Source organism: Pelodiscus sinensis, chromosome 4, assembly GCF_049634645.1.
Source record: "Pelodiscus sinensis isolate JC-2024 chromosome 4, ASM4963464v1, whole genome shotgun sequence".
Lineage (NCBI taxonomy): Eukaryota > Metazoa > Chordata > Testudines > Trionychidae > Pelodiscus > Pelodiscus sinensis.
In genome coordinates, this window is record NC_134714.1 from 134161767 (window position 1) to 134183269 (window position 21503).

Consider the following 21503-nt stretch of genomic DNA (forward strand, 5'->3'; position numbering starts at 1 on the left):
GAGTCCTGGCCCCCAGGCCCCCCCGCTCTAACCACTATCCCCCACTGCCCTCCCTCAGCTAGAACCCAGGAGTCCTGGCCCCCGGCCCTCCCGCTCTAACCACTATCCCCCACTGCCCTCCCTCAGCTAGAACCCAGGAGTCCTGGCCCCTGGCCCTCCCGCTCTAACCACTATCCCCCACTGCCTTCCCTCAGCTAGAACCCAGGAGTCCTGGCCCCCGGCCCTCCTGCTCTAACCACTATCCCCCTCTGCCCTCCCTCAGCTAGAACCCAGGAGTCCTGGCCCCTGGCCCTCCTGCTTTAACCACTATCCCCCACTGCCTTCCCTCAGCTAGAACCCAGGAGTCCTGGCCCCTGGCCCTCCTGCTCTAACCACTATCCCCCACTGCCCTCCCTCAGCTAGAACCCAGGAGTCCTGGCCCCTGGCCCTCCTGCTCTAACCACTATCCCCCATTGCCCTCCCTCAGCTAGAACCCAGGAGTCCTGGCCCCTGGCCCTCCTGCTCTAACCACTATCCCCCACTGCCTTCCCTCAGCTAGAACCCAGGAGTCCTGGCCCCTGGCCCTCCTGCTCTAACCACTATCCCCCACTGCCTTCCCTCAGCTAGAACCCAGGAGTCCTGGCCCCTGGCCCTCCTGCTCTAACCACTATCCCCCACTGCCCTCCCTCAGCTAGAACCCAGGAGTCCTGGCCCCTGGCCCTCCTGCTCTAACCACTAGCCCCCACTGCCCTCCCTCAGCTAGAACCCAGGAGTCCTGGCCCCTGGCCCTCCTGCTCTAACCACTATCCCCCACTGCCTTCCCTCAGCTAGAACCCAGGAGTCCTGGCCCCCGGCCCTCCTGCTCTAACCACTATCCCCCTCTGCCCTCCCTCAGCTAGAACCCAGGAGTCCTGGCCCCTGGCCCTCCTGCTCTAACCACTATCCCCCACTGCCCTCCCTCAGCTAGAACCCAGGAGTCCTGGCCCCTGGCCCTCCTGCTCTAACCACTAGCCCCCACTGCCCCTCCAGGCGCTGTTCGAACACTCTCAGCCTCTCCCCTACAAAGGGCTGCCTGGCCCTTTAAATTCCCGGCCCTCCCCGCCCCCCGCCTCGCCCACTGTTGCGATCTGATTGGATAGCAGTAATGAGGAAGTAATCGCTGATTGGCTAGAGGGAGTAAGAGGGATGTATAAAAAAGACGAATCAGTTTTCTTTCTGACTGGCTGCTCGGTCCATCTATCCCTAAGAGAGGGCGGGGTTTAGGGAAGACACTCTCTTTCTGATTGGCTGGGAACCACTCTGTGATTGGTCAATCCCTGCTAAGCGGTGGCGTTTCGGTAAAAATCGCCGTCGCCCTGCTCCTCTACTCTGATTGGCTAATTTCTCAAGAAGCTAGCCCGTGATTGGCCACGCCTTGGGAGGGCGGGAATTGCGTAAGGAAGCCCTCTCCCTCGCGCGATTGGCTCATCCGCCAGAGAGTGGGCGGGACTTGGAGCCGCCCGGCCCCTGCGCGCTTCTGCGGGTCTCGCCCCTTCCTCCGCCGTGATTGGCCGGGCGGGCGGGGCGACGCCACATCCGGGCATTCGGGGCAGGCGCTGGGAGCGGCGGACCCGAGGGGGAACCGGCCCGCGGTTGGGGAGGCGCGGGGCGCGAGCTGGTGAGAGAGGCCGCGAGGCCCCGCCCCCTGGGGAAACCCCGCCCCCAGCGGCCCTCGGCCCCTCCGCGAAGGGGAGAGAGTCTCTGCCCCATGACGCCCCGCCCCTCCGTTCCAGGCCCCGCCCCCGGCTTCCAAGCCCCGCCCCTCCCTTCCAGGCCCAGTCACATGGCACCCACTCCTGCCCCGCCCCGCCCCCTCCCTGCCAAGCCCCGCCCCTCCCTTCCAGGCCCCGCCCCCGACTGCCAAGCCCCGCCCCTCTCTTCCAGGCCCCGCCCCTCCCTGCCAGGCCCAGTCACATGGCACCCACCCCAGAGACACTCCTGCCCCGCCCCCGCCCTGCCAGGCCCCGCCCCCTCCCTGCCAGGCCTGGTCCCATGGTGCCCAGTCCCCAAGACTCCTGCCCCATCCCTACCTTGTCAGGCCCCGCCCCCACCCTGCTGGCTCCGCCCCTCCCTGCCAGGCCCCGCCCCCCTCCCTGCCAGGCTCCGTGCACTGTGACCCCACCCTCTCCTAGTTCTCTCTTCCCCTCCCCCACCACAGCTGATTGAGGCCCTGTACCCCCCCACCCCCCGTTGCCTGCACCACCACTCCCGGATGCCTGGGTTCTCTCAGGGAGCCTCTCCCTGATCTCCCCCTGCCCGGCCTTCCCTCAGCAGGGGGCAGGCACCATGGCAGAGCCGCGGAAGGAAGAAGAGGAGGAGGCGGAGGAGCGGGACAAGCGGGAGCCGGCGCACCGGGCCACCGTAGCAGCCAAGAACTTGGCCATCCTCAAGGCTCGCTCCCTCGACGTCACCTTCGAGGTGGGGGACGAGTACGAGGTCATCGAGACCATCGGCACCGGAGCTTACGGCGTGGTCAGCTCCGCCCGGCGCCGGTCCACAGGTCAGCTCGGACCCAGCCGCACTCCTGGGAGGGGCATGGGGGCTCGTGGGTTAGAACGGGAGGAGGGCTGGGAGGCAGCACTCCTGGGTCTAGTCACAGCCCTGGGAGGGGAATTAGGCCTAGAGGGGTCAGAGTGGGGGGCTGGGAGGCAGGACTCCTGGGTTCCATAGGGGAGGGCTGCGCAGGGGATGGCATCTCTACTCTGACCCTCTCTGCTCTGGTTCCCTCCAGGCCAGCAGGTGGCAATCAAGAAGATCCCCAACGCCTTCGATGTGGTGATGAACGCCAAGCGGACCCTCCGCGAGCTTAAGATCCTCAAACACTTCAAGCACGACAACATCATCGCCATCAAAGACATCCTGAAACCCGCGGTGCCTTATGATGACTTCAGATCCGTGTGAGCGCCCGCCCCGGATCCTGTCCCTAGCTTTGGGAGGGGAGTAGGGTCGCCAGGTGTCCGGTTTTGAACCGGACAGTCCAGTGTTTGAGCTTTCTGTTCGGGAAACAAATTGAGACACTAGAACTGGCTGGTATTTTCTAAATAAGATGGAATGTAGGTTGTGATGTAATGTCAAGTGTGTCCATTTGGCAACCCTAGGAGAGTGGCGTACGGGGCTGGGAGCCAGAGCTCCTGAGGCCTATCCCTGGTCCTGGGAGGGGAGTGCGATCTAGTGGTTAGAGCTAGGTGGGGTTGGGAGCCAGGACTCCTGGGTTGTCTCCCCGGCTTTGGAAGAGGTGGGGTTGAGCAGGGAGACTTGTGCGGGGGCCTAGACCTCTGGGGTCTCTAGGGAGGGGTGTTTAGTGAGTGAACGTGAGGGTGGAGCTGGCAGCTAGGACTTCTGGGTCCTCTTCCCCACTGACCTCCCCACCCCCTGGCAGGTACGTGGTGCTAGACCTGATGGAGAGCGACCTTCACCAGATTATCCACTCCTCCCAGCCCCTCACGCTGGAACATGTCCGATACTTCCTCTACCAGCTGCTCCGGGGTCTCAAGTACATCCACTCGGCCAACGTCATCCACCGCGACCTGAAGCCCAGCAACCTGCTCATCAACGAGAACTGCGAGCTGAAGATCGGGGATTTCGGCATGGCCCGGGGGCTGTGCACCAAGCCGGACGAGTACAAATACTTCATGACCGAGTACGTGGCCACGCGGTGGTACCGGGCCCCGGAACTCATGCTCTCCCTGCATGAATACACGCAGGCCATTGACATGTGGTCCGTCGGCTGCATCTTTGCCGAGATGCTGGGCCGCAAGCAGCTCTTCCCCGGGAAGAATTACATCCACCAGCTGCAGCTGATCATGACGGTGCTGGGCACGCCCTCCGCCAAGGTGATCCACGCCATCGGGGCTGACCGGGTACGTGCCTACATCCAGAGCCTGCCCTCCCGCCAGCCGGTGCCCTGGGAGACCCTCTACCAGCAGGCCGACCGCTCGGCCTTGGCGCTGCTGGCCAAGATGCTGCGCTTCGACCCCCGCGAGCGGATCACCGTGGCCGAGGCCCTCAAGCACCCCTTTGTGGCCAAGTACCACGACCCGGACGACGAGCCCGACTGCGTGCCCGCCTTCGATTTCGACTTCGACAAGCAGGTCCTCACCAAAGAGCGAATCAAGGAGGCCATTGTGGCCGAGATCCATGACTTCCATGAGCGCCGCGAAGGGATCCGCCGGCAGATCAGCTTCAAACCCGCCCTCCGGCCGGCCGATGCCACCCCGCCCGCTGCTGCCCCCTTGCGCTGCCAGGACGTGGACATGCCCAGCGCCGGATCCACTGGGGGAGACTATGCCATGGAGTCGCCAGCCCCCGTGGAAGTCCCTTACCCTCCGGAGACCATAGACCTGACCTCGCCTGGGGCTCCCCCCAACCTCGAGGGGCCGGCCGAGGTAAAGGCTGAGCCGGAAGCCTTGCCACCGAAGAGGGAGGGGGCCATCTCGGACGACACCAAGGCGGCGCTCAAGGCCGCGCTGCTGAAGTCGGCGCTGCGCAATAAGAACAAAGGTGAAAGGCTGGGATGTGGGAAGGGAGTGAGGTCTAGTGGTGAGAGCAGGGCGGTGGCGGGGGCTGGGAGCCAGGAATCTTGGATTCTGTTTCTGATTTTCCTAGAATCAGAGATGTAGAGGACTGGAAGGGACCTCAGTAAGGGTATGTCTACACTACCCTCGTTTCACGAGGAGTAACGGTAGTTCGGAATAGGCACCCTAGTCCGAACTACCTAGTTCGAGCCCCGTGTAGCCACGCTACACGGGGTTCGAAGCAGCGGGGATTTAAAAATGGCGGCTCCCCGCTTATGCTAATGAAGCCCGGGAAATTCAAATCCCGGGCTTCATTAGCAAGTGCGGTATGCATACATTACCCCGCTAGTTCGAACTAGCGGGGTAGTGTAGACATACCCATAGTTATCTGGGCCATTCCCCTGCCCTAACGGCGGCTGGTAGGTGATTGTCTAACCTGTTGTTAAAAACCTCCAAGATGGAAATCCCACAGCCTCCCTAGACACTCTGTTCCGGAGCATAACCACCCCGGCAGGAAATCTGTCCTGCTTTCCATTCCAAACTGCACTTGCTGCAATTTTAGCCTGTTGCTTTTTGTCCTATCCTCGGAGGTTAAGAAGAACACATTTTCATCCTCCTTGTAACAAGCTTGAAAACTTATTCTGTCCTTCTCAATCCTCTTCTGCAGACTCAAGAAAACCAGGTGTTTTTTCAATCTGCCCGCACAGGTCATGTTTTCTAGACGAGCGATCATTTTTGTTGCTCTCCTCTTGACTTTCTCCAGTTTGTCCACATCTTCCTTGAAATGTGGCACCCAGAACGGGACACAGTACGGTCTGGAGTGGAGCTGCTTGTGTCTTGCACCTGCTTATACTCCCCAGAATGATGTTTGCTCACAGTGTTACTCTGTTAACGCTTATTTACTTATGGCGCATTATGGCCTCCAGATTCTTTTCTGGGGTAGTTCTTCCTCGGGTCCCAGTTTGGATGTGTGCACTTGATGCTTCCTAAGAGGGATATTTTGCATTTGTTTGTACAGCCTCTCCCCGAGTGACGAACGAGTTACGCACCAAACACTGGGCCGTAACTGGATCCGTTCGTAACTCGCACCCCATTGAGTTACACGCGACCGCGCTGTTCGTACGCGCGGGTTGCGTCCGTAACTCGGGGACCGCCTTTACGACCGCTCCATGGGAGCTTTGGTCGTAAGTGCGAACGGTCGTAACTCCATCGTTGGCTCCCCAAGAGCACAGGGCGGACAGGTGGCCATGCTCTGGTTCCCCAAGAACACAGAGCTGGTAGGTAACAGAGGCTTGTGGGCTGGTCACATGCTCTGGTACCCGTTACTTGCAGGGTGACCGAATTGTCCACACAGGAAGGCTCACCAGGTGTGGGCCATGCTTCTTCTATGGGCCACTCCCCCCCCAATGGCCCGTTACCCTGAGGGGGCCCTTCCCAGCCAGCTGTCTAGGTTGGACGCCTCTGGCCTCGCGCGTCAGGAGTGAGGGGCACCGGCAGGGCTGGGGGTGATGCCCGGGGCTGCCGGGAGCGAGCTGACTCCTCTGTGCTTTGTTCCCAGACACCCTGAGCTCCGTCCCTGAGCCCCTGGACATGAGGAAGCCGGTGACGGCCCAGGAGCGGCAGCGGGAGCGGGAGGAGAAGCGCAAGCGGCGGCAGGAGCGGGCCAAGGAGCGGGAGAAGAAGCAGAAGGAGAAGGAGCGCAAGGAGCTGCGGCGCGGCGACGTGCTGGGCGGGTTGGTGCTGAGCGAGAACGACCGCAGCCTCCTGGAGAGATGGACCAAGATGATTGACCGGAATCATCAGAAACTGGCTCTCAATGGGCCCATGGATCACGCCCCAACCACGCCTGGCAACCTTGTTCCTGCTGGCCACGCCCCGGCCACGCCTGTCGGTCCTGTACCAGCCACGCCTGCTGGCCACGTTCCACCGGGAGCCACTGGTCATGTTCCACCAGGGGCTGCTGGTCACCTCCCAGCCACACCTGTTGGCCACGTTCCACTGGGAACCACCAGCCACCTCCCAGCCACGCCTGCCAGCCACGTTCCACCAGGAGCTGCCAACCACCTCCCAGCCACGCCTGCCGGCCACGTTCCACCGGGAGCCACCAACCACCTCCCAGCCACGCCTGCCGGCCACGTTCCACCAGGAGCCGCCAACCACCTCCCAGCCACTCCTGCCGGCCACGTTCCGCCGGGAGCCACCAACCACCTCCCAGCCACGCCTGCCGGCCACGTTCCGCCGGGAGCCACCAACCACCTCCCAGCCACGCCTGCCGGCCATGTTCCGCTGGGAGCCACCAACCACCTCCCAGCCACGCCTGCCGGCCACGTTCCGCCGGGAGCCCCCAGCCACCTCCCAGCCACGCCTGCCGGCCACGTTCTGGGAGCCACAGGTCACGTTCAACTGGCAGCCACTGGCCAACTCCCAGCCATGACTGCAGGTCATGTTCCGCTGGGAGTCACTGGCCATCTCCCAACAACTTCTGTCGGTCATGTTCCACCAGGACCCACCGGCCACCCTCCAGCCACGCCTGCTGGCCACCTTCCACTGGGACCTGCTGGCCACCTCCCAGCCATCCATGCTGGCCACCTTCGACCAGGAGCCACTGGCCACCTTCCAGCCACCCCTACTGGCCACCTTCCACCGGGAGCCGTTGGCCACCTCCCAGCCATGTCAGCTAGTCACATGGCTGCGACGTCGGATTTCTTGAGCTTCCCTGAGAAGGCGCCAGCCGGCGGTGGCGCTAAACTCACTGTGCTGCCTATGACTGCAGACCCAGCCAGTGGCCCCGCTCCCAACATGGTGCAGTACTTCCCGGCCCCGCCCGGCCCCTTCCCTCCAGTTCTCGTGGCCTCCACGGCTTGCCACAAAGCTTTGTCGAAACCTGAGTGCCTTCTGAGCGTCAAATACGCCCCGGGCCAGATCTTCCAGGCCCCCTTCGGCTTGGCATGGCCTGGGGCCCAGGGCCCAGAGAACTGGCCCATGGCCGGGAGGCTGGCACCCGGGGAAGGCCCAACGACCCCTAACGGGGCACAGCCGCAAGAGGGGCCGTCGAGCCGCCCCCTGGGCAGCCTCGTGCCCCCAGGCAGGGAGGGCGTGGGGTTGGACCCGGCCGTCTTCCTGCAGGAGATGGGGAAGAGGACCCCGGAGCCAGCGGTAGGAGGCGTCAAAGGGCCCAACCAGCACCCGGTCGCCACAGCCCCGTTGCCGGACACTGTCCCCACGGAGTCACCGGACATCACCATGGTTACGCAGCAGCTCTCCAAGTCGCAGGTAACGGGGCCTTTCCCTTTTAAGGGCAGCGCCTCAGATCCGTCGAGGTGGGCCCGGATGGGGCCGCTCCGTCTCTGCCGGGGAGCCGATAAGCGGGGGGGGGAGAGATGGGCGCCCGGGGGTGCCAGGCTCACTGTGTCTTGCTGCCATCACAGGTGGAGGATCTCCTGCCGCCCGTCTTCTCGGTGACCCCCAAGGGCAGTGGAGCGGGCTACGGCGTGGGGTTCGATTTGGAGGAATTCCTCAATCAGTCCTTTGACATGGCGGCGGAGAACAGGGACAGGTGAGCCCTCCCTGCTGCGCGAAGCCGCTAGAGCCGCTGCCGGACATCCTGCTCCCCAGCCCCCCCACTGCGTTAACCCTGTAGGTCCATTCATCCGAGTTCTTCAGCTGCCCCCCACTTTCCATAACTTGCACCCCCTGGTCAAACTACATCTCCCATGATGCCCCATGGCTTCCCTCTGGCTGAGCTGCTGCAGTGCATCATGGGAGTAGTAGCTGGGTTATCTCATTCTGTCCTCTGAGCCGGGCTCCCTCATTGGACTGGCTGGGGAGCCCTACCCACAGTTAAGCTTTCCCAGGGAGCTCCTGGGGCATCCTGTCAGACTACAGCCCCTGAACTACAACTCCCATGAAGCTCTGCAGCATCACTAGGTCCCTGGGTCACAGGTTCCAGTCCTTCCTGGGGGCTCACGGTGATTAGCTGCTCAGCCCCGCGTCTGTCTGATCTGTTTTTTCTTCTTCCTCCCCTAGCCAGGGCGATTCAGCCCCTCTCTCTGCCTCCCTGCTGGCTGACTGGCTGGAGGTGCATCGGATGAACCCAGCCGATATGGAATCCCTCCAGCAGGAGCTGCAGCTGGGCTCTCCCATGATCCTCTCCGACATTCCCGACCTCCAAGATGCCTGAGACTGAGACCCCAGCCCCTCTGCGCCGTCTCTCCTCATGGGGGCTGCGGGTGGGGTCAGGAGCAAACCCCTCTTCCCCTCCCTCTGGGGTCAGGATGGGCTGAGTCAAGCAGCAATTAGACGCTCCTGTCTCCTGCTCGTGTGGGTCCGTTGCTGGTTCGCCTGCTGCCCCGACAGTCTCACATGAAGCAGGCACCATGCATGGATGGCAGAGCTTGCCTGTACCTTCAGGGCACTGCGCCGTAGGGCAGGGGCTCAGTAGTCCCCATAGCGCCAGGAAGAGATGCTGCCTTGCAATATGGGGGGGGGGGTTTGATTTCCTCCCTGACCCCTATGAATTGCCCTGGAGCATGAGCGTTGCTCACCCGCCTTTGACTCTTCCTAAACCCAGCGGCGTGAGGAATTCCTGCCCTTCATGGCCTGGATCGCTGTGTGGGGTTTCTCTAGGCAGTTTGGTGTGTAATCAGCACCGTTTTTTGACCCCCGTTTCCCCTCTAACCATCTCCCCATCCCTATTCTCCCTGGCCAGCTGCTCTCTTTAATATACCTGGCTAATCCCACCCTGTCTTGTCCAGGGGGTTTAACCTTTTCTCCATGTGCCGGCCCCTAAACAGTTTTGAGTGGAGGTGGGGACCCCTCTGGGAATCTTGGACAGTGCGGCGCCCAGGCTGAAATCGCCTGCCGACGGGGGGCACGGCTCAGTGGGGCTAAGGCAGGCCTCTGCCCTGCCCTTGCCGCTCGGATGTATCCAGCACATCCTCGCAGCCCCTGGCGGGCCTCACCCACTGCCCCCACCCCGAGCACTGACTCTGCAGCTCCCATTGGCCGGGAATTGGGGCCAATGGGAGCTGCAGGGGCGGTGCCTGAGGGCAACAGGGCACAGAGACCCCTAGCTCCTCTCCTAGGAGCAGCTGCCAGAGCAGGGCCCTGGTTGCTTTTGGGAGCTGCCCAAGGTAAGCGCCACTCTCCTCCCCTCTCCCCCTCCCCTAATCTCACCTCCCAAACAAACCTGCTCCCTAAGAGCGGGGCAGAACTTTAGGGTCAAATCAGCTGGTTTCCATTTGAAACAAGCAATGGCGTTGACAAGGCCAGCCCCTCTCCCCCCCCCCCCGGTATCATTTCAATTCCATTTTCTATACAAAATAGACATTTTCAAATTTGAAAATGTCAAAACTTTCGATACTTCATTTGGCGATGGCTTTTCTTTTGGAGAGCCGTGTTTTGTACCCCCAGAAATGTCCAACTGTTGAGTATTAACCAACAGGAAACATTTTGACCCCAAATGAACTTTTTTCCTTGCCAAAAAAAGTTGCAATTTTGGGGCGAAAAAACTCAATTTTTTTCCAGGGAATGGAAAATCTATTTTCCGGTGCACTGTTCTACTCCCTAGTGTGTGTCTCATCGACTTCCCAATCTGTGTCCGCTCTCATCTCCATGTGTTTCTGGGTTTATCCCTCCCCACTGCCTACTGTAACCTAATCCCCAGTCTTCTCAAATTCGCCCAGGGAATCAGCGATGGAGCAGAGAATCAATCCCAGGTTTCCAGAGGTTTAGCGGGTGCCTTACCCAACCCACACACTGTATTGCCTTGATACCACATCCCCCGAGATGCCACATGGTATCTGTGGAGGAGGGTAGAAGCCCCCAGTGCTGGGTTTGGCTGGGCTGTTGTTTTCCCAGCTGCATTACTGGTGCACGCCAGCAGGGGGCAGAGAGTGGTGAGCGGGCCAGTTGTGTCGTGCGCACGCGCGGGGGCGTTTTTCTCTCCGCGCGTGTGTGTCTTTGGTTGTAATCCATTTGGCGTCCCAGCTGTGGATAAATGGTTTTACAAACAGCAAAGAGCGCGGTGTCTCCCAGCCCTGCGGGGCCTGGTTTGGTTCTGGATTTCCTACGGCTACCGCTGAGATCGGGGCGCCCGGGCTGAGATTGGAAGGGACCCGTTGGGCCAGGCGCTGCACAGACCTAATGAACGACAGTCCCTGTCCAAAGAGCTGATAGTCTGAGGAACAGCAGGGTTGGTCTGATGGACGGGGGGCGGGGACCACATTCAGAGAAATGACGTGACCCTGTAGGCTGGCACAGCTGGGCTAGAACAGGTTTTCCTGGGGAGTGCTTGGATGGCCACCCAGGAGACATTCAAAGCCACCTCGCTGATTAGCACAGCACCCCCAGTGCCTCATCCAGGAGCGTGTGTTTTCACTGGCGGTGCACGGCCGCACATGCATCAGTGCATATAACATTTATTCCGCACATGGATGGAAAAAATTAGAGGGAACGTTGGATAGAACCTAGGAATCCTGGCTCCCAGCCCTCCCCGCACTAACCACTAGACCCCACTCCCCTCTCAGAGTCAGGGAGAGAGCCCAGGAGTCCTGGGATCTAACCCTGACTGTTGCATGCTGCTTTAAGTGCATGGGCTACAGGCGAAGGATTTGGGCAGGAGATCCCAGATGCTCCGTAGTCTCCGCAGGGTGGCCACTAGCCGTGGGGCAAAGAGATCGCTCCTGCCCCAGACCAGAGGGTGTGTGGGGCTCTAAAGGGACATGGTGCAGGATTCCCGGGGCAAATGGAGTAAGCGGGACCCTTTGGCAAGGGGGCAGAGAAAAACAATATTTGTGTCCACGGTGCCATTCGACAGAAAGTCAAAACAATGGCGGGGTTTTTCCAACAGTGGTAAACCTCTTTCTATGAGGAAGAAGCCTTTTTCCAAAAAAAAGTTTTCGGAAAAAGGCGTGCATGGACGGGGAAGAGGGAATTCTTTCAAAAGAAGAGGCCTCCAGGAAATAAGACAGGTACCCTGATGGCCACTTGGTCTATATTAATCATAACTGAAATGTGAGAGTGTCCAATCCATGTGGATGCTATCTTCTGCAAAAGCACACTGCTGTTTCGTTGTGCTTTTGCCGTGTGGACGCTCTCTTTCGAAACAAGCTTTTCCGGTGTCGTGTGGTTCGGTTTTTAGATATGAGAGGAGCCAGTAAAAATGCTTCAGATGAACTCTTGTTAATGTTATTGTGCACAGAATAGTAAAGGAAAGCAGTGCAGTTACACAGATCCATTTCAGTACATGGGATAGTGAGCACAGGCAGTAGAATAATGCCTTTACCTAGGACAATACACCAGCTACTCCATTATAAGAATATGAATATACATATACTTATTCCTATGAATCACACACACACACACACACACAGTTCCAATGCTGTTACTTACACACACACACACACACACACACACACACACAGTTCCAATGCTGTTACTTACACACACACACACACACACACACAGAGTTCCAATGCTGTTACTCACACACACACACACACACACACACACACACAGTTCCAATGCTGTTACTTACACACACACACACACACACACACACACACACACACACACACACACACAGTTCCAATGCTGTTACACACACACACAGCCCCCCCTTTCTTTCTCCCCTCCTCAGCCCTGAACTTGCCCCCCCCCCCCGGCGCTCCCCAGTAGATGGAGACCGTGTCCAGCAGATTCCGGCCGCGTCTCCCTGGCCGGGTTAGCTCATGGCCTGTGGGCTCCACGAACCGGGGGCCCCAGGGCCGGCCCCCCAGAACCCCTGCGCACAGTTCAGCCAGGCAGCGGGCGCGGACCCTTGGGGGTTCCCCAACCGCCTTGTCCCCTTCTGCCCCTCTTGGATCCGGGCCCCGCCTGCCTTCCCCGGGCGCTGGGCTCCACCTCTGTTCTGGGGTCACACTGGAGCCAGCCCCCCGAGGGGCAAATCCCTGCCCCCCCAAGCAGTCAGTCCCATTCCCGCACCCCCCTTCCCGCCTGCCCTCCCCCTCTTCCTGCCCTCTGGGCTAAGCGGGCGCAGCCCCACGAGCCCCAGCGCCGGAGGGCACGTGTCTGCCCTTCGCTGTGAGGCCCCCCCCTTTCCCGCGTGGCTCTCCCAGCTCCCCCGCCCTGGCAAGGGCACGGCACAGCCCCTCACCCTGGACTCCTGGCGACGAAGGCGCAACTGGGCCAGTCCCTGTGATGCTGCAGCGGGCGGGTTTATTGCGCCGGAGAGGCGGGAGAAGGCAGAACGGGATCCGCGGCCGGACCGGGAAGCGGGACACATTGGCCGGGGCGGCGGGGGGAAGGGCAGCGCAGGGAGCAGGTGGGACCTACCCTGGGCGGGGGGCCGTGGTGCGGGAGAGCCGCCCCCAACCCACGTCCCTGACCCCAGGTGGAGGGTCCAGGGCACCCGTCAGCAGCTCTGGGTCCCTGGGGAGGGGGGGCCATGGGAGGGGCTAAGACCCATCTCAGCCCCCCCACTGGGAAGAGGGTGGTGCCACTGCGGCTACTACTCCCATGTGCCAAGGTGGGCCGGTGGGGCCCCGTTCCAAGGCCCCGGGCCCCTCCCCGGTCTCAGTGCCTGGGCCCCTGGCCAATGCAGCATGGGAGCCGGCTCTGGCGGGGGAAGGCGCAGGCCTGCCAGGCGGGAAGGTGGAAGTGGGGGGGGGGGGCTGCGTTCCCCAAGCGTTCCAGCGGAGAGGCGGGGGGGTCCCCCCATCCGGGGACACGGCCAGGCCCAGCCGCAGCGCTTGCTGCTCCCCCCAGCGCCGGCAGCTCACAAGTGCAGCACTGCGGGGAGACAAACACGCACCTGTGAGCCAGCCGTGCCCCGCTAGCGCTGCTCCTCCCCCAGACGTGCCCCGAGCTCAGCCCGTCTCCTGGCTCGGAGCCCTCTGCTCTACCCGCTAGACCCCACTCCCCTCCCAGAGCGCCCACGAGTCTGACTCCCAGCTCCCCTGCTCTACCCGCTAGACCCCACTCCCCTCCCAGAGCGCCCACGAGTCTGACTCCGAGCTCCCCTGCTCTACCCGCTAGACCCCACTCCCCTCCCAGAGCGCCCACGAGTCTGACTCCCAGCTCCCCTGCTCTACCCGCTAGACCCCACTCCCCTCCCAGAGCGCCCACGAGTCTGACTCCCAGCTCCCCTGCTCTACCCGCTAGACCCCACTCCCCTCCCAGAGTGCCCACGAGTCTGACTCCCAGCTCCCCTGCTCTAACCACTAGACTCCCCTCCCCTCCCTGGACCCCCCCCCCGCGCTAACCACTAGACCCCACTCCCCTCCCAGAGCGCCCAGGAGTCCTGACTCCCGGCTCCCCTGCTCTACCTGCTAGACCCCACTCCCCTCCCAGAGCACCCAGGAGTCTGACTCCCAGCTCCCCTGCTCTACCCGCTAGACCCCACTCCCCTCCCAGAGCGCCCACGAGTCTGACTCCCAGCTCCTCTGCTCTACCCGCTAGACCCCACTCCCCTCCCAGAGTGCCCAGGAGTCTGACTCCCAGCTCCCCTGCTCTACCCGCTAGACCCCACTCCCCTCCCAGAGCGCCCAGGAGTCCTGACTCCCAGCTCCCCTGCACTAACCACTAGACTCCACTCCCCTCCCTGCCCCCCCCCCCCCGCTCTACCCGCTAGACCCCACTCCCCTCCTAGAGCGCCCAGGAGTCCTGACTCCCAGCTCCCCTGCTCCAACCACTAGACCCGACTCCCCTCCCAGAGTGCCCACGAGTCTGACTCCCAGCTCCCCTGCACTAACCACTAGACTCCACTCCCCTCCCAGAGCGCCCAGGAGTCCTGACTCCCAGCCCCCCTGCTCCAGCCACTAGACCCCACTCTCCTCCCAGAGCCAGGGAGAGAGCCCAGCCCCCCTGCTCTATCTGCTAGACCCCACTCCCCTCCCATAATGCCCAGGAGTCCTGACTCCCAGTCCCCCACTCTACCCACTAGACTCCACTTCCCTCCCTGGTCCTCCCCCCCCACTGTAACCACTAGACCCCACTCCCTTCCTAGAGCTGGGAGGAGGGCCCAGGACTCTTTCCATTGCTATCCTTACTGCCCCCCTGTGCCCATGCAACGGAGGGCTAAGGCCGGTACCTTGGTGAGCAGGACACTTCGGTACATAGGGGTCTCCTGGAAAAGAGACAAGACCCGGTTACGTTTCCCTGGCCCGGCCCGGCGGGGAACGTCTCCCGCCCCCCGAGCCGGCCCCTTGGCGGGAGCCCACCGCCCTCCCGCCGCCAGGTCCTACCGTGCCCCGTCAGGGCGCAGTTGTGGTTGCTGCACACGGCCACCGACTTGGCCTGCACCGTCTTGGCCGCCCCGTTCCGCTTGATCTTCTGCAGCCGGAAGAGCTCGTAGGGCGGCACCAGCACCTCCTGCTCGCTGGGGATGTGGGACAGGCCCCGCAGCGCGTAGCCCGTGCAGGTGACCAGCTGGAAGAAGGTGCGTTGGCCGAAGTTGGCCGCGGCCGCCTCGCTCCGGGAGGTGGAGGTGAAGTGGCCGAAGCGGAACACGCGGCCGACGGAGAAGTCGATCTTGGTTCCCCTGTAGACGGTGGAGCAGCTGGGCTGGATGCCCCAGATGGCTCGGGGCGCCTGGCTCAGCAGGAAGTGCAGGGCCTTGAAGGGGTAGCGGGCGTAGGAGCGGGACCCATCCACCCAGCCCAGCCGGGTGGCGTTGTTAAACTCCCGGTAGAGAGGCGGGTTCTCCAGGGTGTAGGCCCACACGGCCACGCTGCACAAGGACTGCATGTTCGGGGTGAAGACGGGGATCTTCTTCAGCCTCATCCACTCCTCCTTGGCCTTGGCCCACGCCTCCCGCAAGTTCTTGTTGCTCGCCAGCTCCAGGCGCAGCAGGGCCGCGAGTCTGTGCTCCATGGCGGGCACGCAGCCGCGGTACGTGTCGTCCACCGACCAGGCGGCCATGTCGAGTTGGGGGCCGCCTTCGCCCACGCAGGGTGCACAGGGGCGGGCCTAGCAGACATGGGCTCACGCTCAGACGGGATGAAGGGAGAGCTACTCAGGCCGGGGAGAGCGTGGGGGAGCCAGGGCTCTTGGGGTCTCTCTCCAGCTGTGAGAGGGCAGTGGGGTCTAGTGGGTAGAGCAGGGGGGGTCTGGGAGCCAGGACTCTTGGGGTCTCTCTCCAGCTGTGGGAGGGCAGTGGGGTCTAGAGGGTAGAGAGCGGGGGGCCTGGGAGCCAGGGCTCTTGGGGTCTCTCTCCAGCTGTGGGAGGGCAGTGGGGTCTAGAGGGTAGAGAGCGGGGGGCCTGGGAGCCAGGACTCTTGGGGTCTCTCTCCAACTGTGGGAGGGCAGTGGGGTCTAGAGGGTAGAGAGCGGGGCGCCTGGGAGCCAGGGCTCTTGGGGTCTCTCTCCAGCTGTGGGAGGGCAGTGGGGTCTAGTGGGTAGAGCAGGGGGGGTCTGGGAGCCAGGACTCTTGGGGTCTCTCTCCAGCTGTGGGAGGGCAGTGGGGTCTAGTGGGTAGAGCAGGGGGGGTCTGGGAGCCAGGACTCTTGAGGTCTCTCTCCAGCTGTGAGAGGGCAGTGGGGTCTAGTGGGTAGAGCAGGGGGGGTCTGGGAGCCAGGACTCTTGGGGTCTCTCTCCAGCTGTGGGAGGGCAGTGGGGTCTAGTGGGTAGAGCAGGGGGGGTCTGGGAGCCAGGACTCTTGAGGTCTCTCTCCAGCTGTGGGAGGGCAGTGGGGTCTAGTGGGTAGAGCAGGGGGGGTCTGGGAGCCAGGACTCTTGGGGTCTCTCTCCAGCTGTGGGAGGGCAGTGGGGTCTAGTGGGTAGAGCAGGGGGGGGTCTGGGAGCCAGGACTCTTGGGGTCTCTCTCCAGCTGTGGGAGGGCAGTGGGGTCTAGAGCAGTGGTCCCCAACCTTTTGGGGTTGCCGGGCGCCAGGGGGCGTGGCTGTTCGCCCGCCAGGCGCCCGGTGGCGGGGACAGGGCCCCCCCATAGCCGGGGGCGGGGCCCCCCATAGCCGCATTCCGGGGGCCGGCGCTCTCCCCTCAAGTGCTGCGCGCTCGGGGCCGGCGCTGGCGCTCTCTCCCCTCCCCTCCCCCAAGCGCCGCGCGCCCGGCGCTCTCTCCCCCCCATGCGCCGCGGGGGGTGAATCCGCGGCGCCCCCGGGGCCGGCGCTCACTGTGCACCACGCGCCCGGGGCCAGGCGAGCCCTGAGCACTTGGCGGGTGCAGAGAAATGCCCCCGCGGGCACCGTGTTGGGGACCACGGGTCTAGAGGGTAGAGAGCGGGGGGCCTGGGAGCCAGGGCTCTTGGGGTCTCCCTCCAGCTCTGGGAGAGGAGTGGGGTCTAGTGGGTAGAGCAGGAGGAGGTCTGGGAGCCAGGACTCCTGGGTTCCCCCTCCAGCTGTGGGAGGGCAGTGGGATCTAGTGGTTAGCGCCGGACTCCTGGCCCGTTCCTGAGGCAGGTCACTCCCTCTCCCAGCCTGTGTCCTGGCGCACGCTGAGCCGGGGCCATTTGACCCCGTCACTCAGAGCCGCCGAGTCCTCCGAACGTGGGGTGCTGGGCTCTGCAGGGGGCTCTGGGCTCTTCTGCCCTCTCACCCCCATTTCCGACCCCCTTCTGCCTGCCTGGGCCCCCCTAAGCCAGCTCCTCCCCAGTGAGTTCTGGGCCCTCAGGGCCGGGCCTTGGCGGGAGCCTGAGAAAGGGGGTTCGTGGCCCCCAGCTCGTCTCTGGGCAGGGCGCCTGGCAGGGGAGGTGGGGTCGGGTGGGGGGCAGGGCTCAGGGCGTGACGCCTGCACCCCCCAGAGCAATGGTGCCCGGCTGAGATCTACCTGCTAAGTGTAGCTCCGGCCTGCGCCCCGCCCAGCATGTTCCTCGGTCCAGCTGCCCCCCCCAGCTGCTCCTGGGCCCCCCATTCTGGCTAGTCCCCTTCTAGCCAGGCCCCCTTCCCCCACTGGCCTCCCCCTCTGTTTGCACTTGGAGAGCCGGAAAACCCCCTGATCTCAGCTAGTCTGAGGATCCGCTGCACCTCCTGCTGCTGCTGGTCAGAGGTCTCCTGGCTCGCCCTCCCCCCCTTTCCTTCTGACTCTAACCACTAGACCCCACTCCCCTCCCAGAGCCAGGGATGCATCCCAAAAATCCTGGCTCCCAGCCCCTTGTCTAACCACTAAACCCACCTCCCCTCCCAGAGACGAGGAGAAAACCCAGGAGTCCTGGCTCCCAGCCCCCCCGATCCCGGCTCTAACCCACTAGACCCTAGTCCCCTCCTGGCTCCCGGAGTCTCTCCCCACTAACCACTAGGCCCCACAGCCTGGCATTTTCCATGCAGATTTCCCCCTGTTCATGCCACCCGAGTGGGATGTGTGGGATGTGCCCCCTTCCCCGGGCAGGGCTGCTAGGGAACAGCTGCACAGCGGTGCTGCAGGGAGGCGGCTCACCTAGCGCTGAGATGCAGCCACCTCTGGGGTGGGGCAGGGATACTGTATCGAAGCCACTTACCGCTGAGTCCCCGGAGGGCAGCAGCCAAACTGCAGCGAGAAGCAGGAGGGCGGCTTTCTTGGGGGACATCCTGGCGTCCGACCCCCGAATAACTCACCGAGGGGGATCAGCTGAAAGAAACTGGAGTGACCAGATGTCAGACTAGCTGTCCGGCCCCATGGCAGGGAATGGGTTGGCCGGTGGGGGTGGGTAATGGGGCCCTATGGGAGGGATACAGTCTGGCTGGCTCCCAGGACTTTCGGCAGGGTCTCATTTTATTCCTAAAGCCCCAGCTCCAGGAGTCAGGTGAGCCCGGCACGATTTCCGTCTCAAAGGAAAACCCATTTCCAGGCTGCGGGGCTGCGGAGGGGGCTTGCGAACGCTGGGGGCAAGGGAAAAGCTGCACCCAGCATTGGTTTTACAGGCCCCCCGGTGTCTGGGGCACCGGACCCCCAGTTTGTGAACATCTGGGGCTGCCCGGGGGTTGGGCTGGGGATCTCTTACCTCTCGCCCGCTGTCTGTTCCCCGCGGGTCCCGTTGGGCTGCGGGGTTTTAATGGCAGCCCCCGGGTGGTGATGGAGGGGAGGGGAGGGGAGAGGGGCGCTGTGTTATCGAGATCTCACAACTGGCAAGAAACGTGGCCGTTACGGAACCGCCGGCATGTGGCAACTTGGGGTTTAACGGGTGGTTTTTATCTGATTTCCCTTCGTGTCCTTTCCCCTTCTCCGCGCTTCGCCCAAGTGTGTGTCTCCATCAGCAGCAGGCCAGAGCTTGCAGGAGTGAGGTCTTGAGGCAGCGCCCCCTCCAAGGTGGTCCCAGGCGTGCCCCCCTGCTCTAACCGCTCTCCTCCATTGGGGCGGGAAGTGGGGCTGCAGAGGTGCTACTGTACCCCCCAGATTTTGCACCCCTTGCCTGGATGCAACAGTCCCCCATGCAGTGTCGCTGGCTCCCAGAGCCAGGGTTGCAAGCCAAAAGTCCTGGCTCCCAGCCCGTTGTTCTAACCACTAGACCCCACTCCCCTCCCAGAGCTGAGGAGAAAACCCAGGAGTCCTGGCTCCCAGCCCCGTCTCCCCCAACCCTGGCTCTAACCCACTAGACCCTAGTCCCCTCCTGGCTCCCAGATTCTCTCCCCACGAACCTCTAGGCCCCACAGCCTGGCATTTGCCAGGCAGATTTCCCCCTGTTCATGCCATCCAAGTGGGATGTGTGGGGTGCGGCTGCTGCCTGACGTCCCAGCCTCCAGCTCCACGGGGTCCCCGCTGCTGGCCCCATGGGCTCTGCTGTCGGAGCATTGGCCCCCCTTCCCAGAGCCAGGGGACAACCCAGGAGTCCGGCTCCCGGCCCCCCTCGCTCTAGCCCCCTCAATCCCACACCCCTCTCAGAGCTGCATGAGGACATGGGAGCCCTGCAGCCTCTAACTGTCTCCGGCCTCAAAGAGGTCTCCGTGTCTGGCCCCCTTGCGGGGGGGCCCCTGTCCCGAGCGGGGATGTCAACAATAGAAACGGCCAGCCGCCGTGTCACCGTTACCAGTCGAATGGTGACATGGGCTGATTGTTTTCCCTGGGCAGGGGGAAGGATGGTGGAGGCTGGAGAGGTGCTCAAGATGCCCCTTGTCACCAGCCCCACTCCTGGGGTGCTAGGCAGCAGGGGGGGGGCAGCTGGTGCCCCCAGGTGTGGGGTTTGCAGAGCCTGCAGCACAGAGCAGTCAGCTCCCCGGGGGCAGGGTGGGGGCGAGTTTAACCAGTAACAAAAACCAACAAGAATCAGCTTCTTGATTAACCGGCTAAACTCCTGCACCCCCCTCTCTGAGCAAGGGAGCCGTCTCACGCCAGGAACGCTTCCAGCCCCTCCCCTCCAACCGGCGTTGCACCAAGTGTGCCACACGCAGCAGGTTGCTATGACATGCGGATCTGCATCTGCTCCCTCCCTCCGCCCTGCAGCCTTTCCCAGCCCACCGGGCACGGCTGTGTGCAGGGCCGGGTGGAACCCACCGCCGGGGAGTCCACGGACGGCTCGGGTGGCCCCAGCAGCGGGTGGAGCCAGCTAGGAAGCTGACGTCTCTTTCCTCCTGGGCTGCTTTTCCCCAGGGCGCCTGTCACATTACTGAACTTTACAGATTATCCTGCACCTATTGGGCGGGGGGGGGGTGGCCCCCAAAGTCTATACAAAGGGGGCCATGTGAGGTGTTGAATGACAGCTTGTGTTTTACGGACCCTGTATATGCTAGTCATGTACTTGTATGGTGTCTGTGTGTGGCGTTATGAATATAGACTCTGTGTAGGTGCTGGAAAATTCGCTGTCTGAGGCAGAGCAATGGGCAAAGAGTGTTCAGCCACTGACTGTGCAGGGACAATAGATCTGTAGGTGCCAATACGCACCTTAGGAACGTGTCTGGCTATCTGCAAACCAGCCAGGGCATGGGACAGGATAGGTCATTAGACCATCTGATCTGCTCTGGCCAGGGCGGTGCCAGGAGAGGTGTATAAGTGCCATGTGCCACTCTCCATCTTGTCTTGAGTTCAGCTTTTGATCCCAGATGCAGCCTTGCAGGGACCAACGAGCCAGAAGAACCGTGGACCCATCCTGACACAGGATGTACACCAGAGACTTTTAAGCCAGCAGTTTGTAACACTTCTGCTGAGAGCCTGCATTGAGAACTGGGAGATTCGATGCATGTCATGTATTCTCCTTCACAACCTTTCTCTCCTGCTTTTCTTTCTTTTAGTAATAAACCTTTAGATTGTAGATGCTAAAGGACTGGCCCAGCGTGATCTTGTGGGTAAGATCCAGAGTGTACATTGACTGGGGACTGTGGCTGGTTTCTTGGGCCCGGAAGAACCCACTCGGGGTAGGTGAGATTGGGTTCTATAACCCCTCACCTGTGTCCAGGCCTGGGGTTGATCGGGGCATGGGAAGATCTGGGGTGTCTCAGAGGTTTTGCTCATGAGGCTTCTTGCTGGCCGGATTGGCAGCTGGAGCACTCGGTGTGACTGGTGTGTGGCCTATTTGGGAAGGGCTCCAGTCTGGGGCTGTAAGGAGCCCTGAGTCTGAGCAATTCGCCCTGAGCGGACGCCCTCAGCTGTGCCCAGACCCGGCCTGGTCTGTCACAGCGGCGTAGTCGGCTGGCTCCACAGATCTTGGTCAACTGAGCTTTGGATCAGGACCCCACGCTGTCTCCATTGGATTTTGGGGTGTTGAGAGTTTGGTGGGTTAAAGAGCCGCTGCGATGAGCCAGAGACTATACGAGAGTCTGGACAAAAGGACTCTGAAGGATTTGTGCTTGGAGAGAGGCATTGCTTTTAGAGAGAGAGCCTCTGAACCAGAACAGGGATGGATGTTAGTAGCCAAAGAAGCTGCTGAAAGAGAGCAGAAGCGAGCCAAAGAAATTGCTGAGAGAGCAAGAAGTTGCCAAAGAAAGGGCTGAATTAGCGCAAGAGCTAATCAAGACATCTGTTGAGAAAAGGCAGAAGCAGGAACAAGAACTTGCCAAGAGAAAGGCAGAAGCTGCAAAGAGGATGGTCGAGTCGGACAGGAGGCTCAGAC

General features: G+C 62.2%; 2 protein-coding genes across 3 annotated transcripts; one reads left to right on the forward strand and one right to left on the reverse strand.

Moving 5' to 3' along the window:
* The first annotated feature begins 1488 nt into the window (after positions 1-1488).
* On the forward strand, positions 1489-10550 carry MAPK7 (mitogen-activated protein kinase 7). Of its 2 annotated transcripts, none has more exons than XM_075928718.1 (7): positions 1489-1636; positions 2290-2518; positions 2750-2915; positions 3398-4518; positions 6091-7805; positions 7961-8088; positions 8559-10550. In XM_075928718.1, exons 2-7 carry the CDS (start codon positions 2305-2307, stop codon positions 8710-8712), a joined length of 3498 nt encoding a protein of 1165 aa, XP_075784833.1. In that variant the 5' UTR covers positions 1489-1636; positions 2290-2304; the 3' UTR covers positions 8713-10550. The 2 variants fall into 2 exon arrangements, with proteins under 2 accessions (XP_075784833.1, XP_075784834.1); XM_075928719.1 differs by having other exon boundaries at positions 1515-1636; positions 2293-2518.
* Positions 10551-12616: 2066 nt separating this feature from the next.
* LOC142829305 (ecto-ADP-ribosyltransferase 5-like) lies at positions 12617-18050 on the reverse strand. Its single transcript, XM_075928763.1, has 4 exons — positions 17982-18050; positions 14777-15500; positions 14623-14658; positions 12617-13322 (listed from the first exon to the last, which is right to left on the reverse strand). The coding sequence occupies exons 1-4, from the start codon at positions 18048-18050 to the stop codon at positions 13309-13311; spliced, it is 843 nt and encodes a 280-aa protein (XP_075784878.1). The 3' UTR covers positions 12617-13308.
* Positions 18051-21503: the final 3453 nt, after the last annotated feature.